This window comes from Fundulus heteroclitus, chromosome 12, assembly GCF_011125445.2.
Source record: "Fundulus heteroclitus isolate FHET01 chromosome 12, MU-UCD_Fhet_4.1, whole genome shotgun sequence".
Classification (NCBI taxonomy): Eukaryota; Metazoa; Chordata; class Actinopteri; order Cyprinodontiformes; family Fundulidae; genus Fundulus; species Fundulus heteroclitus.
In genome coordinates, this window is record NC_046372.1 from 6,156,685 (window position 1) to 6,174,555 (window position 17,871).

Below are 17,871 nucleotides of genomic sequence, written 5' to 3' on the forward strand. Positions count from 1 at the left end.
ACAAATCCTGTGGTTGAATAACAAAGGACACGAAACCGAAATACTAAAAAATCATATTGCTCACCAATAGCTCTATTTTTTTTTGTCGAGATTTTGCCATTGATGTCTTTACAAATACAAGTATGAATGAAAACAACTGGAAGCACATAAAAATTTAAATCTGAGTCTTCGTGCAGTTTAAACAAACATCTAAACAACCAAAAAGCCAATGTTTCCAGCAAGCCCATAAAAAAAGCTGAAACTGGAATACAGATTCATTACACAGTTATATTTCCCAACTGTTTATTTTTGTTTAATCATGGCTTAAAGCTAATAAAAAAAAACTAGTTACCTGCGTGCTTCTGTGGCGCAGTGGTTAGCGCACACGACCCATGTACGGAGGCCGACCTGGGTTCGACTCTGACCTGACCTTTGGGTAAAAAAAACAAAACAAAAAAACTACTTACCATTGCAGAAAAGTTTGACTCATGGTGACACATCCTAATCTATTGGGTCAAAACGGCCTTTGAACGGTCTCAGTCTGTCAGAAAGCTACACAATCATGCGAAAGACTACAGACAGAGTTAACTAGCAGAGTAAAATACAGCTGCACAAGGAGGGTAAGCCATCAAAGGGTAGTGCTAAAGAAGATGGTTGTTCCCAGACTGCTGTATACAAGCATATTATCGGAAAATTGAGTGGAAGAACAAGAAGTGTCTTACCTGGACTAAGGTAAAACGCGGTGTCAAAAGTCCTGTTTTCAGATGAAGGTAAATTTTGCATCTCATCTGGAAATCAAAGTCCCAGAGGAAAAGTGGAGAGGCACAGAATCCATGTTCACTGAGACCCAGTGTGAAGATTATGGGACCCAGTTCAGGTGCTGGGGTTGGCCCACTTGTGTTTTATCATGTCCAAAGCCAGCAGAGCCGTCAACAAAGAAATCCTAAGAGCAATTTATGCTTCACCCGGCTGATGAGCTTTATTAAGTTGCTGTTTTAATTTTCCAGCAGAACTTGGCTCCTACTTTCTACTCTCACTGCCTAAAGTACCAATACCTGCAGTGACTGGCCAGAAAAGAGGCTGATCACCTCCATGCCACAAAACATTGATGCAGTAATTTATCGAAAAAAGGAGGCCTGAAAATACCAATTATAGAAACAGTATATGGAACAGTGAACCAGATTTGTATCCTCATGTTTTTCTGTGGCATAGAAGGCTTATGACAGTGTCTGTGAGCCATTTTCTGGAGGTTCCCTGGTTTATGGGAGGCTTTTAGGCATCATTTGGTCCTTGTCCACATTTTCAGCTCAAGCTTTCCTCCAATGCAGGTTGGACTCACCCTGTGAATGATCCTGTTTGATTGGTGCGTTTACAGGATCTGAACCATGGTTCTCTGGAAAAAGTTAGATGGCACTCTCCGGGTCGGGGATCAGTCCTGGTTTCTTGTTCACGAGTGGCAGGATGGAGCAGGAGATGGACACACCGATGGATTAAAACCACTGAGGTTGCTTAAGGAGATGTCTCTGATCAACGTACACACTTTCAAATAATTTACACACCGGAAGACAATATATATAAATCTCCACTTTTTAAATAAGTATCCCATTTGCAATCCTGGGAAGCCACCTTGACTTATGTGTATTTATATAAAAGCTCCTTGTGTTTTTGACTAGATCTGAAAGTTAAATACTCAATACACAGACTGTTTAAAAAAACACATTTATTGAGACGAGTCGATCATTTGGCTACTTTTAAGACCATTTAGAGTTATTCCTGATTAAAATGTAAAACATGTACAAAAAACAGTTTGTCCTTTCTACAGCATGTCAGGTAGGAAAAAAAAAAAAAAAAAAAAGGATATATACATTTTTACAGAAAAAAGAAAGAGCAACAGGTAATGAGTTCTGTGTAAATGACAAATTCCTCCTTGAACTGAAGTATGACTTCAATAATTTAATCTTCTAGTGTTAAAATATGTTTTGAAACAAGAAAAAAAAAAAAAAACAGCACGGTAGTAATTTATCTCAATATGTTAAAATAAGGGACACCATCTGACCGACGTCGCGTCATTTATTTAACTGTCATGGTCCTTTATTATTATTATTTTTTTAAACCAGAAATTCCCACTAACACAGAAAGATTAACCCAGCTGACTGAATAATCATAGTCGGCTCCAGTTTACAAAGCGTAAACCATTCAAACAATAAGACAGAGAGTGTTTCGCGGATAAAGGCGGGATGGGGATTGAACTGAAAAAAAGAACAGACCTGTGGACTCTTCAGCTCAAACTGGAGGAAGGTTGTGGGAAATAAAAAGACAGCCTTCCTCTCCTCTTACCGAAACACCGCCTTAACCTCAGTAAATATCCTGGAGACATGGGTTTAGGCTAGAAACGAGCCCATAAAAAGGGTAGAAGATGAGACGGGCATTAATGGGATTTGGGAATTAATTAAATCTCTTAAAATCTTATTTCTGGTCTCCACTAATTGTTCTTTCAAAACATGTTTAGAGGAGAAAAACACCCCCAGGCCCCCCCCCTAATAACGAACCTTTTAGTAACAGCGCTGAGAATCCTTCACACGACGGCAACCTTTTACATTTTTATCTACGGCAGAAAGTCGTATGACTTGTGTCGGCGCGGTATCGCTCTGTTAGACCCGCTGTAAGACGGCCCACGTGGGTATTTTTAGCAACAGAAGTACAGTGTGTAGGAGGACAGCTAGCGCTACAGCGCGGTTAGTAAGAGCACGGGTTACTGCTAAGACAAAGAAACGCGTCTTCTCAGACCGAGGGCGCAAGCGCGAGGTTCAAAAGTCATAGAAGTCTATGCTGAGAGATGGACAGGGCCGTGTTTGAAGCACAACACCAAACAGCATTAATCGTACACGCTGTTAAACGTCCGTCTGTCGGTTGGTTGGTTTCCTTCTGGCCGCCGAGGTCTTTTCCACATTTTCCCCTGGAGTCCGGGTTTTAAGCGCGTCTCCCTGTGGCTGTAACAGTGAATTTAGTGGTCATCATCAGAAAGAGTCCCCATGTGTCACCAAACAGCAGCGGGTCCACCGGGGGAAAGGCAGTCGTTGCCAACATCAACGCGGCCGCTTCCTCTTCCTCCACCGGTAACGCGGCGCTGCAACAGAACCTGTCTACGCAGGCAGGCTCACAGGCACAATAAATATCTGCAGATCCAATATCTTCTCTGTCTTTTCAGTGGATGGAAAAATGTGCAAGTCCCTGTCACGAGTCCAGGTGAGCATTATTTATAAAAAAAAACAAAAAAAAAAACAGGAAATGTTTGTGGGAGTTCTTATACTTTCAGTAGATGACTTCGTAAACAGTGGCCTTCTTGTCTCCTGATCCGGTGACGATGTACTTGTCGTCCACAGATATGTCACAGCTTAGCACCGAGGAGGATTCTTTAGACTGAGGAGACACAAGGAGGAAAAGGGAAGAAGTGAGAAACAGAAGCTTCTAGAAAAACTGCACAACCCCTCGCTCCCCCTTTTGTTTGCCTTTGTTTATTTAATTTTGGATTTTTCTTTTTTTTTTTTGATTTAATTTAATTATATTATTTTTTTTCTTTTCTGAGGGGCTTTATTTATATTTAATTATAGCTTATTAAGATCTATTGTTATTTAGTTATTATTACGATGTTTATTATTTTCGTTTTATTTTCTTTTAGTTGCGTGGTGTATTGTTCGTACCACTTAATTTACAAAAACACCCTGGAAGTTTGACTATATCCCTTGTTCTCAAGTCTTCCAGATGCACAGTACCTTTATGGTGCCAATATGTACATATTGTTACTTGCTATGATACCCTATATGAAAAGGCTGTTCATATGGATGCACATCTCTATTGTTGTAATGTGCATTACTTCCTAATAAAAATATGAAAAAAGAAAAAAAACTGCACGTGAAGATGAATTTAGGTTTTATGATAAAATAAAATCAAAAAGCATAATGTGTGGCTCTTCAATTTCTTGTATAAGTGGTTATCATAGCATGCTTGATAAAACTGTGACACTGATGTCATGACACCCTGCGGGACATTTCCACCGCTTGATCCTGCAGGAACCAGAGTCCCATCACCATGCATTAAATATTACAGTGCTTTAAAGAGCTAACACTCAAATAAAGTAATCAAAAAAAATATCAACTAACTTTGGTTAAAAAGAATGAAAAGCAGCGTGGATTTCCACTTTCTGCATCAGCAAACTTTCTCATTAAAGCCATTTTTAAAGATTGTTAGAATATCTTTTTGCATTCTATAAGAATATACACAGAGATTATTATTCTGCTGATTTTTATTACGTTCTGAACTAGGTTGGTGCTGTGGACTGTAATCCTCCCCAGATCACCAAACCTGCACTAAAGGTTGAGTTTGCCTGTTGCGTAGCAATAACACGGGTCTCCCCTTTAAAACTACTATTTAACTTATCACCAGAGTGGTGACTGTATTTCACAGCCAGATTTGATCAGAGCAGCGATCCTTCTTCAGTAGTAGTGAGCCTCGGCAGCCATAATGCACATAAAAGGCACCGTTTAGGGGCGCTAGAGAGAGAAATGCACTCAAATGACACGCGGGTCAAAACGGGTCATTCAGAGGGAACCGCCTCCAGAAACATACGGCCGAAACACACACCCACTCAGCTCACTAAAAATAAGTACATTTTTCTTGAAATGAGTGTATTTTTACTTTATTTGAGCAGGTAAATAAGCTAATCTGCCAATGGAATAAGATTTTTTTGCACTTAAAATAGGAATAACTCATCTCCATCACTTTATTTCAAGTGCATTATATCTAAGTATCTTATTTTAGGGGTAAAAATACTCATTCCATTGGCATATAGTCTTATTTACTTGCTCAAATCAAGGACAAATGCACTAATTTCAAGAAAACTCTACTTATTTTTAGTTCTGTTTTTGCAGTGCTGTGGACAGCATCCTGACATTTTAGTACCTTGACACTAATTGCTAACACAGAGTCACAGTCGGTGCTGAGGTAGCGGAGCGGCACGACCGAGCCGGTGTGCTAAACCCAGCGTTACACTTTTACACGCCACACTTCTGATCAGATATCGTCTCAACTTCTTCTACCAACCTGGAAAATGCTTGCTCCATATGGTGTTCTCCACGCATTCAGTAAGTTGTCCTTTCCCGTGCTCACAAACCACTTCCCTGTGTGAAACGACCCAGAAACGAAGGCGTCGTCAACAACACGCAGTCAAAAGCAAGACGGGAACACCTAAATGACCAGACTCTGAGTTTTCTTACCGCAGTAAGCGAACTGCAGGGACAGGACGCAGCTCTCATGCAGGTGTAGCTGGTATTTGTCGGGCTTGGTGACATGCAGGACCTCCACGTTGCTGCTCTCCATTCCAACGGCGAGCCATTCGCCCGTCGGACAGTAGCCGAGAGAGAAGATCTGCACGGGGGGAGGGAGGCGGATTTCATACACACCATGAGCTCTGAGGTTTTTAAACCAAGTTGTTCCACCTGGGATTTATAACCTGTTGCTTTCTCTCTAATATTTTTCTGGGCAACTTTTATTCTGGCTATAAATAGTACCCTGGTGGTTTTCCCTATCTGAGTGTGCACCTGAGAAGTAAAGTCGTGCTGCTGCAGCTGCCGCCCCTCCCTGAGGTCCCAGGAGCGAACAGTATTGTCCAGACCTCCCGTCCACAGCTTGGTGCCATCGTTAGAGATGTCGATGCAGCTGGCTCCGTCTGTGTGACCCTGAAACTGCCTGCAGAAAACACACACACACACACAGGTTCACGATTAAATAAAGGGCCGAGACACAATATCCTCTGAGTGAAATGAGCGGTAGAGGCTGTAAAAAAGATAACTATTGCATCTTCTGTGTGCGATAGGGCTGGACGATATAGAAAAAAAGCTTATTGATAAAAAAAAAAAAAAAAATGCATATTGATCGATATCGATAATTATTGAAAATACTTAAAACCATATTTTATGTGCAGCTCTGCCTGGACATTTTATGATATAGCTAAATTATTTAATTTTAATAAAGAACACAAACACAGAATTCCAATTAAATTTTTATTTAACCAACTGTTTTTAACCATAATAGCATTTTGTTTTTAAAGAAAAATAACTTAAGAGACCTGAGTTATGTTATTAAATACTGACAAAGAATAAACTAAAGTGACCAGTAAAATGACCAAAATAAATATACCAATACCATTTTATCACAAAGAAGGGAGCCCAGTTTAGCTGCTATACCTGCTTTGTTTTGGAAGAAGCTCTGTAAGATTTCTCCGAAGATGACGCGGAGCGGCGCGGGGCTAAAACGGCTCGCGCTGCTGCGTGTGTGAGCGGCTGAGCGGCTTACGTGATGAAACAAGGTGGTTACGTTACCAGACTTTATTTTTACCGGTTCCTAGCAAGTTTTACAAATCACTGGTTTATTTCTGTCAGGTTGGCGAACTAGTAAAACCCCGTTTTGGGACCGTTTCCTCCGCCGCTCCTTGCTGCGACATATTCACGTGCTCTGTGTTGTGGTTTGAGAGGGCGGCGCTTTGTGACGGCGTGCCTGGGTCCGTGATTACGATTGGTCGAGAGGAAGTAGTGACTGTAGCATCAACTAATATGATAGGCTGAAAGGAAGGAAGGAAAACTATCGAAATTTTATCGACCCTGTTTTTTCCTATCGCGCCACACGTCTATCGATCGATATATATTGTTATTGAACTATCGTCCAGCTCTAGTGTGCGACGACTTGCATTTACAAACATCGTTAAGCCAAGACAGGGAGTAGACATTTAAGGAGACATAAAAACTGTTTTGAGGTCAGATCGTCGGTTCTAGTGGTGGAATCACCAGGTCTGGTTTCTTACCTGACGAGCGTCTGGTTGTGTAAGTCCCAGACTGCGATGTTGCCGTCGCTACAGCAGGAGAAGCAGACCTTGGAGTCGGGACTGATGGCCAGGGCGTAGCACGCGGGTGCGGATGACGTCAGCTCCGCTTTGATCCTGGGAGTGGGCGTGGCCAAATCCCAGATGGACAGCGTGCTCGCCTCACCGCCCACGATCAGCGTCCGACCGTCGGGCAGGAGACGACAAGAGCGGATGTAGTTGTCTCGGTTCTAATGAGACAGAAAAAAAAAATGATTTTTGTTTTGTTGAAATACACATTTAACACTTTTTTTTAATTATTATTTTAAAAGGAAACTGGTTTATTACATAGGAATGTCCCTGAACAGCGTATTCACCCATGTTTCTGAGACCTTTTGTCTGCAAAGTGCCCAGAATGCTTCCAACCAGTTGCATACCGAGCTGCTCATCAGTGTACGAATGTGTGCGACATGGGAGTGTCGCACACCAGATAACTTCTCAATTCCAGAAGACATTTGATGGCAACACAAAAACCAAATAAAAACTGCAACAACGTCAACTATAATATTCCATTGATGCTTTTGGTCAACTTTTTATAATTCAGATCTCTCCCTGGTTGCTTAAATCTTTTGAACAAAACAAGAGAAGCTTATTTTTTGTGGACTTTCTGTAAAGTTTATTTGTTGGACAGAAGAGAAGCACAAGGTATTACAATGTGTGCTTCCCCTTCCCATTGGGTGAGTGTGGCTCTAGTGTACAGCGCTTTGAGAGGTCAGTATGACTGGAAAAGCGATACAAGTTCAGTCTATTTACCGTTCGTTCTTCAATCACCCTGCAGCGATTGGGAAAATAGTTCATTAGTGAGACTCTTGGATCTGGATCTTTCAGTAAAGATTGAGCAAATAACGTCTTTAGTACGTCTCAGGCTTTGCAGAACTTTGTTCCAAAGCTGAGGAGTATAGCAACTAAATGCTGCCTCACCTTGTTAAGTTCTGGTCCTGAGAACAAACGGGTCTCTGCAAACCTGAGGGGTCTAGATTGTTCGCAGTTGATAACTCAAAAATGTTTTTCAGCCTAAGACCATTCACTGTCTTATAGAGCAACAGTTAAAACAGCGAGCCAAAAGCAGTGATTCAACAACGTGTGCAGTCTGATCCATTTCCTGGTCAGATCTCTGGCAGCAGCGTTTTGGGTGAAATGCAATAATCTAACCTACTTAAAAATAGCCAAACGCATCAGTTATTCTGTGTCCTGTTTAGGCAGGAAATGAGTTTATTCTGAAAATGTTTGTAAAATGACTGCAAACTGATTCCATGTCAGACTTTATGTGGTTAAAATGTGTCTTATGCCTTGTGGTCTTTATTAAGTTGGAGGCTGATATTCTGCAATGCTCAAAATCCTTCATTTTTGGAAGCAAAAACGACGACTTTGTCATTTCTGAATTAACCAGGAGGAGATTCTGCCCCATCCACTCAGTGATATTATAAACACACTGACTGAGTTACTGCTGTGGGCGTATTAGGGCTGAACAATTAATCGCATTTTCAATATAATCGCAATTTAAAAAAACGCAATTTCCAAATCGCAGAGTCTGCAATTTTTGGCTATGTAACAATTAGGGAATTAGACATGTCCATTAGGTGTCGGTAAAATGTTTAAAGTGGGTTTGCCTCCACATGGAAGGGAAGACAGTTGCAGCAGTGAGATAATCTAATTTTATTACTTGTTTTAGAGTTTGTATAATCATACAGCATTAAGTACAGGTCAATCAGTTTAATACATATACTTGCTTCTTGGTTGCACTTTATGTTCAACAAGGGTTGATGTCCAAATCAACTAAAAGCTGTTCTCTTGAATAATATTCTGATTAATAGAAACATTAAAAGTTCTTGTTTTAAATAGTCTTTGTTTACAAATGTCTTTTTTTAGACGCCATTTTTGTTGCCTGTGGTTAACGCAGAGAAAAGTCAAAATTGCAATTTAGGTTGAAATATATCGTACGCAGAACGCAATTATTTCTGCTCTGAGTTTAGATGCTGCGGGTCTTTTAGCAACTAATCCGCACGGCGAGAAAACAAATTGATTTGTTGTTTGTATATGTTTAAAAAGACATTATAAATTAAACTGGGGAAAAAAAAAAAAAAAAAAAATCGCATTAAATCGCAATATTAAAAAAAAAAAAATCGCAATTAGATTATTTTCCAAAATCGTTCAGCCCTAGGGCGTATGGTGACAATGAGGGATAAAACTGTGTGCTGTCAGCATAAATATAGTAGCAGATGTTTTTGCATCTTAAAATTAGACAAAGGTGGAGCACACGTTGAATTAAAAGGTCTAATAATTGTCCCCTTGAGGAACCCCAGGATTGATTTTTCTTCATCCAGACTTATAATAACCAAATGACTAAAAGTGGTCGCTTTCTGCTGACCATACAATAAAACAAAATTTAAAATATCAAAACAACTCCAAACATTACTCACCAAGCAATCGAGTTGTGAGACGGGACTTTTATTTCCAGGGTGGCTAATGTCCCAGACTTTGACACATCCCTTTCCTCCTGTGTAAACGTGACGGGTGGGGTTACTGATGGTGACGGCGCACACCACCTCGCCGTGGTTCAGCGTGTTGATCTGCCGGGCGTGACGAGGGATTCCTGGTCCCACCAAAGCGTCTGGGGGAAAAGGGACCGGCTGCATCTGTCCGTCTGCTGCCACGTGAAAGGAGTATGCACTGAATGCGCACACAGAGGAAGGAAATTAGAAAAAAAACCATAGTAAAACACAGAAAAAAAATCTCTGTCCCACAATTTACACACAATATAAGAAATAAATAACAAATAACTGATAAAAAACAACTAATAAATAAAAATAGCACATTCTCACACACGTCATTAATTATCATGGATGATGAGTGTGAGAATGTGCTATTTTTATGCACGGATCGATGGCACTTTTTTAAATTTCGTTGTTCTTGTGACAATGACAATAAAGTTTTCATTCATTCATTCATTCATTCATTCAAAAACAAGTAGGAATAATAATGTGCTTTTTGAAGGGACTTTTTTTAGGCCATAGGCTGAAGCTCAAAATGAGGCTAGAAATAGGATTTCGCTCCACTAACCTGGGGACTACTTTTCGATAGCAGTTTTCCAATCTTAAATATGTACTCGAGCTGGGAAAAAAAAAGTTCTCCATGGTATTCCTGCCAGTATTTGAGAAAATGGGTGCCAAAAGTGGCAGTTTACCCAAAAAAAAGTGACAAATTTGGGTCTTCTACCATTTTCAAACCCTTGTAACTTTTTTATTATTAAGGCGATCGGACTCAAAATGTTGATTCCCACAGACATTCATGCTTACTCAGAGCTTATAAAGCGGCAATGTTCTGTGTGCTTTAAGTAAGGAGTTCTTATAAATGAAAAAATACACTTTTTAACAATTTCACAATCTCCCAAAATATATCTTTATTGCACATGAAAACTGCAATTCTTTGAATTTTCAATTGAAAAACTCTAATAGCAAGATATCCTTTTGTGTCTAGTTAACTAATAACTATGAAAAGTGGTGTGAATTTTAATCACCTTGCAGACCAGTTTACCTATTTCTCTCTCCCTGCACTCGAAGGAGCAGAAATTATACTTACGGCTTTCCGCCTGGAATTCCTGTGAGACTGGGAGCCATTCCAGGTACTCGCATGTGAGGGTGAGGATCAAACCCGACCTTCAAGAGAGGAGACACATTTTAGAGGCACAGTTCAAGTAAATGTCCTTGACAATTGGCAAAAATGACACGGGTCCATATTGACTAAGAAAGAGGAGCACAAACCCTAAAAATCACAAGAAACAGGTTGAAAACTAAGAGCTTTCGATGCTTTTACTGCCCACCTCCCCACACAGGTCCAGCGCAAACACCCAGACTCACGTAGCTGCTAAGTACACGGCCTGAGACAGGCGTTACTTCTAACCCTATTTAAACTACATAATGAACACAGAGTAAATACACCCACAAGTGACGAGCTGATTGATCACAAACACTAGAGCAATGGTGCTCTGCATTTGTCAACGTTTTTACGCGGTTTGAAATTTGCTTTGCTCTCATTTAGTCAATAAAGCCAATAGTATTCTCACCTTCTTGTTGAAATAGCGCTCAACCTCAGAGCAAATTTGTTCTAGCAAATCTACAAATGGAGCCAAAGAAGTACAAAACACACCCTAAAAAGACTCTAATTGATGACATCCATGTTTGGTTAAGATGTGACAAGTGATTTTATTCTTCATGTCAGTAAAGGGCAAATGTTTGAACAACTGTTAAACCTACACTAGGCATACCAACGAGGTTTTCAGGATCACAAACATCGCGGCTAGCTACCCTGGAAACATAATGGATATTTCCTCAAAACGACACTTCACGGTGAAATAAAGCCACAGCTTAAAGGGCTCGTGAGCTAAATTAGGCATTTTAAAACCTAACTGGTTGGTTTACTAGCTTTCACTTGGTGCTGAGAGTTTGCAGAGAATCGGGGGGGGGGGGGGGGGGGGGGGATAAGCAAACATGATGGAATCCAGTCAAGTGTCAGAACTGAAATCCCCATAAAAGAAAACTTTACTTATCCTCACATGAGGAAGATATAAAAACTCGTCACTAATACTGCATTCCTTTGTATTTAAATACATTTGTAAAGAATTAATTTTATGCACTATTCACATACTTGTGTGGATTTTTGAAAAAAAAAAAAAAAAAAAAAAAAAAAAAAAATATATATATATATATATATATATATATATATATATATATATATATATATATATATATATATATATATATATATATATATATATATATATATATATATATATATATATATATAATTTTGGGAGGAATGCTGCAACACCATTTCAATCACCCTTTGGCTTAGTTAATTTTTTTTTCGTTTCCTAAGATCCTAAATATCGCTTATTGGTTCGATTTAGTCTGGGCTTTTTTCTCTATTTTGGATATTAAAGAAGAAAACTTAACATGTTGTTGAATTTTTGCATCAATTGCTGAATTTTCCTAACCTGACCCTAGCCAAATGTATTTCGCTCCGCCTAGCTCCACTCATCCATCTGGGACAGATCCATAGGAATTGCCTTTATTGAAGGCTGGGCCTTATCAAAAATCCTTGCATATGATTGGATAAGCCACTTGTCTGTCATCTTTATCGACGTGCTCTTTCAACCACTCACACCGAAGCTAACCCGTGACGCTGATGAGAGCAACGCAGGAAAAAACAAAACAGAACAGCCAACAAAAGCCTTCAGAGGCGTTCTCTGATGTTCTTTTAATGAAATAATATTAGATAGATTGGACAACACGGAAGAAATAGCAGCATCAATGTAACGCTTGCTTCCTCGATGCGAGCCGCCATTGTTGTCTGAATCAAAACAGTCTCACGTCACGGTCGCTTCTCCACTATGTCACATCTATGAAACTCCAGCCCTGCGTCCTGATTGGCTGGACAATAAAATTGGTTGAAGAAATCACTCTCTATGGGAGAGGTCCCAGATGGATGTGAGTGAAGCTAGGCAGAGCTAAGCGGAACGAAATCCATCTGGCTCGTCAGGTTAGAATATTCCACTCACCATAGGTGAACGGCCGTACGCCGCCACAGCGGCCGCGGCGGCAGCACTCATCTGAGGTGACATGTTGTGCAGTCCTGCAGCATAAGCAGCAGCACCAGCCGCCCCGGCTAGTTCTCCGTTCATTCCTGCTGCATGGGGCAGCATCCCAAAGGCACCGGGATACGGGCCTGGTACCGCCAGAGGAGTCCGCAGTCCTGCAGCTGAACAAATACAACCAGGAGTGAGTTCCACAGGCTAGTTAATGCAGCTTAAGTCACCCTCTATTAAAAGTCTGTTTTGGGACAGATTGCAAAGATAAATTAGAAGAAAAAAAAAAGAAATCAAAAACATTAGTTAAAAATCCAGACCTGTGCCTTTTTAAGAGTACATGTGGACAACACAAAACAAAATCAGCAGGAAAATTCAGGTTAATTAAACAAATCCCTTTACTCCATTTAAGAAGGGTAACGTTTCCTGTTAAAATGTTCTGATTGTGAAAGACCTACTTGGTGGATGGGGTATCTCCATGGAGGAGGGTTTCGATAGGCTTGGTCTGACCCCACTGGTGGAGCTAGGACCAGGGGTAGAGTCGCCTCTAGGTGTGGGAGTGCTCGACTTTAAACCAGGCGTACCCGCCTTATCTCGCTGCCAGACAGAAAGAGGTACAAGACCATAAAGCCACAATGTTTTCACTCCTTTACTGTATCTTTTATGCAATGCAGTGCAACAGAGGGACAACTCTACCATTGCCATCTCTTTGGACTTGAGAGATGAGGAGCTAGCCGACGAAGCAGTGGAGGCCGGGCTACAGGGATCTTTCTTGAGGAGACGTGCCTTATCCAAGCCGTTTTCTCTCGGGGACGGAAGCGGCGTGCCACGAGGGGAGGCTGCATCCTGACGGACAAACAAACAAGAGACGCACATGAAGACAAGGCTGCAGCGCAGCAGCGGAGTAGAGATATTCCTGATTATCAGAAAACTAAGCAGAAAGTCCAAAAAAAGTAAACAATCCACAACATAAGTCTTGCAAAGTGTGCATTTTCATGTTAAACCATGGAAAGGTAATCAAACCAGCAGCTGTACAACATCAAACTTCAAAGTATCCCTTCATGTAACAGACCAACTCAAGTAGTGCATCATTTCCAAGTAGTAAGGCAAGACGAGGCAAATTTATTTGTGTAGCACATTTCAGTACAAAGACAATGCAAAGTGCTTTACATGATTAAAATATAGGAAAATAAAACAGAATAAAAGCAAGCTGGAAGTAGGAAAATGCTCCAGTGTGGAAAAGTGTGTGAAGGATTTTTGTTCAGCCCTCTTTAACTCTGTAGCCCCAAAATACAGTCCAGTGCAACCAGCTGCCCCCAGAAGTCACCTAAGTAGTAAACAGAGTCCATCTGTGAGTAATTTAATCTCAGTATATCGGGGAACATGCAGCCATCCCAGTGGGAAAGTGCCCTGCTCTAACCACTAGACCACCGCTCCCCTTATGACACAGCTTGAAATCTTCGGCCTTTTTAAGTCTACCTCCTCCACCAACGTCACCACTGCCAGCTTACGCGGACTCTTATTAAATGACTGCAGGACTTTCCACCGCAGGTATGTGCAGAAAATACAGGGAAATCCTGAAAGGAAACGTGCTAGAAACTTGAAAGAAAAAAATGTATTCTTTTCTTTCTACGTTACAATTATTACAATTTTACCACATCAAAATTCCATTAAAAGAGATTGAAGAAACTTTTGAAGATACTGACCTCGTTTGACACATCCACGACTAGGTTGTCGTCGCTTTTCTCTCCGTCGCTATCCTAATGGGAGTTCATCAGATCATCAATTAAAAGCCAACATCAAAAAAAACCTCCCTTCAGACAAAAGAGAGACAATTACGATAATTCTTACATAGTGGCTGGAATCCTTATCCTCCACTTTGCGTTTCTTGGTGTCGTTTGGAAAGTCAGGACCGTTGCGCCGCTTATCGGAGTTTCTAAGACTTTCCGGAAGCAGAGAGCTGCTCTGTGGACAGAGGATGGGAAAGAGTATAAAGTTAAAAAAAGGCAGCATAAACAAAACAAATAAAGAGATGAGAGGAAAAAAAAAACAGAGAGCAACCTTTAGTGCGAACATAGTATGTACAGTTAAGGTTTTGCTCGGCAGCGTCTGCATTCTGCATGAACCCGCTAAGCTGCCGGATCCGTCGGCCGCTAATTACAAGTGCTTCTCAGCCAGTGTGTAGAGCAGGTTAGAAAAACAGACTCCTGCTCACAAATAGGTTAACGGTTGGCAGAAGCATGAATTAAGCAGCACTAACACTTTAACAGCAACCTCTTTTCTCACTTGACCAAAGCCAGTCGGAGCCAAACACGAACACATGCCTCTGAAGCTGATGATTACATTAAGTGGCCCTCGAAATCTATCAGTACTCCTACTTCTGACAAACTGCACTGGCTGCAGCGTCTGTGTGTGCGTCTCTGTGTATGTGTGTGTGTGTGTGTGTGTGTGTGTCCTGTGTAATTGCCTGTGAAAGCCTGTGTGCAGAATCAAGTGTGTACCGGACCGTCAGTGTGTGTTAGTTGCGTAATATTCTAGTGTCCCAAGACTAAACAGACACACAAAGACTGAGCCGTCCCCCCCCCCCTCCCCTGGCCTCCTGACCAACGGATCCCATTGTTAATGGATTAAAGCTTCATGTTGAGTCCATTATAGTCTCGGCCTGTCAATGAAATGTGCATCCAACAAACACAAGCGCATGCACACATTCTAGCGAGGGAGCGAGCAGCACTTCGAGAGGGGAAAGGGTAAATGAAGGAGGATCAGGGAAGGGAGATTGTGGGGTGGGGGGGGGGGGGGGCGAGAGGGGAGGAAGAAAGAAAAAAAAAAAAACGGGAAGAGGAGGAGATGAGATTAGAGCAGAAAAGATGGGAGGGTGTGGAGCAAAAGAAAGGTTGATGAGGAAAGGAGCGAGGCATGGGGAGGGGTGTATACTGCCAAAGGCCCTCTCCTCCAGCTGCCCCTCCCTCGCTCTTTTATTGAAAGGTTTTAGTGAGCTGAGCAGATTCACTGACCCGCAAAACATAAGCAACCCCCCCCCCCCCACCGTCTTTCCCCCCCCCTCGTTCGCTTTTAGCACGGTGTCTCTCACTCGCACACAAGCTCAGTGTCATATGACTGCTGCTCCCTCGCTCCCACCCTTTCCCAAGCCCTTCCCTGTCAGCGGCGGTGATATTAAACACAATGAGAGTCTTTAAGGGCGGGATCAGGGGATGCAAGAGGAGGGGAAGGGGGTAATCTGCTCACTGAGGTGTTAAATAGGCACAACAATGCAGGCTAGGAATAAGAAGCGTGCGTGTGCGTGCGTGAGACCGTGCTATAAAGCTTATTTGGAGTAGAAACAGTTCAGAGCAGCTCTGGGCCAAAACTTAACAGGCGGACCAATATCCTCACACTCATAATCTGAGATTGAAAAGATACAAATGCAGGATGAAAGTCTTTTCGGTGGAAAGCAAACAACGTGGTACTTTCATCCATAATGACTCGATAAGACGAAACTCATTTTCTGTAAGGTGAAACTGGCTCATTGATAGAGCAGAGAATTAGGATTCCTACACCTTTTTCACGTCAAATTCCCATACTTTCATAGAGTCGGCTTTCTCTTGTCCTTTTTATATGTATTTAGGTATAAATACAAAACTTTATGGACTTTATGCTACTGTGGCTTGGCTTTAAATATGAAACCTGCAAAAACTTTACTTAGGACAGACAGACAGATGGATGGATGGAAGAACAGATGGATCACTAGAGCAGCAAATATCCGGATGGAAGAACGAATGGATAGACTGATGAACAATGGTAGAGCTAATAAAGTCTGAAAATAGAAATATATTTTTCTGTACGCCATACTTAACCCGTGAAATGTTTGACTTCAAAACTTTATTCCAGGCTGCATAGAACCCCTGGCAATGTCTTAAAAAAAAAAAAAACAATCAAAGAATTTGTCAATGAAAGGCCAACTATGTATCGTTTTGCTTGAACGCAACTCCAAACCAAAGAATGACTTCAAACTGGTTCATGTGGTGCAAACTCAATTTACTGGGAGGGGACTGTTTAAACTTGTTTCTGGCCGACGTTCAGTAGAGTTTACTGAACCAAAAGGTGCACATCTACCAAGCTGAGACAGGTTACATTTTACTCTCACAACACCTGACAACAAGCTCAAATTCCCCAAAACCAAACTATCCCTTAAAGACAAACAGGAGCTGTTAAAACAAAGAGCTGGTGCAGAAACAGGATGTACTTACTGTGCCAGGTTCTCGCTCTGTTGCCATTGGAATAAGCAAGCAAGCACATGAGATCACGGGGTCAGGCGTTCACCGGAGCAGGAAAAAAGAGAAAAAAAAAGAGAATATGTTGAACGCATCTTTCTAAATACTAATTTAAAGTGCGGGGATATTTAGACATAACATTAGGATCACTGTTAGCTAAAGCAAACACTTTCAGTGCAAACAACCACCTTCTTAACTGGTTCCACCCACTGAGCTATATAATACAGTGGAGTGCTGATTTTGCCGAAAAACTGAAGTCACTGGCTGCCATCTTGCTACTCCCTACTCTCACAGAATCCCATAGGATTTGGTTGCAACAACAAGCAGTTTTCTGGCTGAGTGAAAATGTTTCACAGGTAATTCTACAGTCAGTGGATGTACTAACACTATCAACTACTAGGAAATTAGGTGCTGAAATATTTTACATATTATTCATATTAAATATATATATATATATATATATATATATATATATATATATATATATATATATATATATATATATATATATATATATATATGTGTAAATATATGTTTTTGCATATTGTTATTTATATATTTATAAATGTTAAACATATATATTTAAATTAATAAAATGAAAAATATTTCAGCACATGATTTTCTCAGTACTTGATATTTTTAGAACATAACATAAAACTATATGGCATTTGACATTTTAAACGTCTTAAGCCCCCCCTGATCATGAGAAAATCCTCGTTATTCGATGCTGTAGCGCACATATTCCCTAGTTACTGGGGGGAATTAGGGAGTACCAATATGGCGGCTGGTGGCTTCAAACCGACTCGTTCAAACAGACGGCGATTAGCACTCCAGTGTATTATATAGCTCAGTGGTCCCACCGCATCTTCTTACCTCTGAGGTGATCAGGTCCTGCCGCGTGAGAGTCCGGTCCACCAAGGTGTGGTTTTTTGTCACCACCATCCTTTCCTGCCAGATGGGGGGGAACAGCACCAAGGGCTCCTGACAGCGCCAGGAGACTTGCCGAGCCGCCTAGCTGAGAGGGATGGAGGCCGGCGGGATGAGGTGTGAGGGGAACTGGGGCACCGCCGTGATTGTGGGATAGATGCTGCTGCTGGGGACAAACGGAAAAAAATAAAGAACGA

The 17,871-nt window shown here is 41.2% G+C and overlaps 1 protein-coding gene across 7 annotated transcripts in view; it reads right to left on the reverse strand.

Annotated features, from left to right (window-relative positions):
- Nucleotides 1-1,682: 1,682 nt before the first annotated feature.
- Nucleotides 1,683-17,871, reverse strand: part of LOC105921476 (transducin-like enhancer protein 1) — a 39,793-nt gene continuing 23,604 nt past the window's right edge. For 2 of the 7 annotated variants that reach the window (XM_036143835.1, XM_012857235.3), the window contains exons 7-20: nucleotides 17,621-17,840; nucleotides 16,724-16,740; nucleotides 14,328-14,441; nucleotides 14,183-14,236; nucleotides 13,173-13,322; nucleotides 12,935-13,073; nucleotides 12,450-12,649; nucleotides 10,472-10,548; nucleotides 9,313-9,562; nucleotides 6,836-7,083; nucleotides 5,577-5,724; nucleotides 5,253-5,403; nucleotides 5,080-5,156; nucleotides 1,683-3,399 (exon numbers count right to left, since the gene is read on the reverse strand). In XM_036143835.1, coding sequence (XP_035999728.1) covers nucleotides 3,292-3,399; nucleotides 5,080-5,156; nucleotides 5,253-5,403; nucleotides 5,577-5,724; nucleotides 6,836-7,083; nucleotides 9,313-9,562; nucleotides 10,472-10,548; nucleotides 12,450-12,649; nucleotides 12,935-13,073; nucleotides 13,173-13,322; nucleotides 14,183-14,236; nucleotides 14,328-14,441; nucleotides 16,724-16,740; nucleotides 17,621-17,840 — 1,953 coding nt within the window. In that variant the 3' untranslated portion in view covers nucleotides 1,683-3,291. Of the gene's footprint in view, nucleotides 3,400-5,079; nucleotides 5,157-5,252; nucleotides 5,404-5,576; nucleotides 5,725-6,831; nucleotides 7,084-9,312; nucleotides 9,563-10,471; nucleotides 10,549-12,449; nucleotides 12,650-12,934; nucleotides 13,323-14,182; nucleotides 14,237-14,327; nucleotides 14,442-16,723; nucleotides 16,741-17,620; nucleotides 17,841-17,871 lie in introns of those variants that run through there. The other 5 variants (XM_036143832.1, XM_036143830.1, XM_036143831.1 and 2 more) reach the window with 3 other exon arrangements.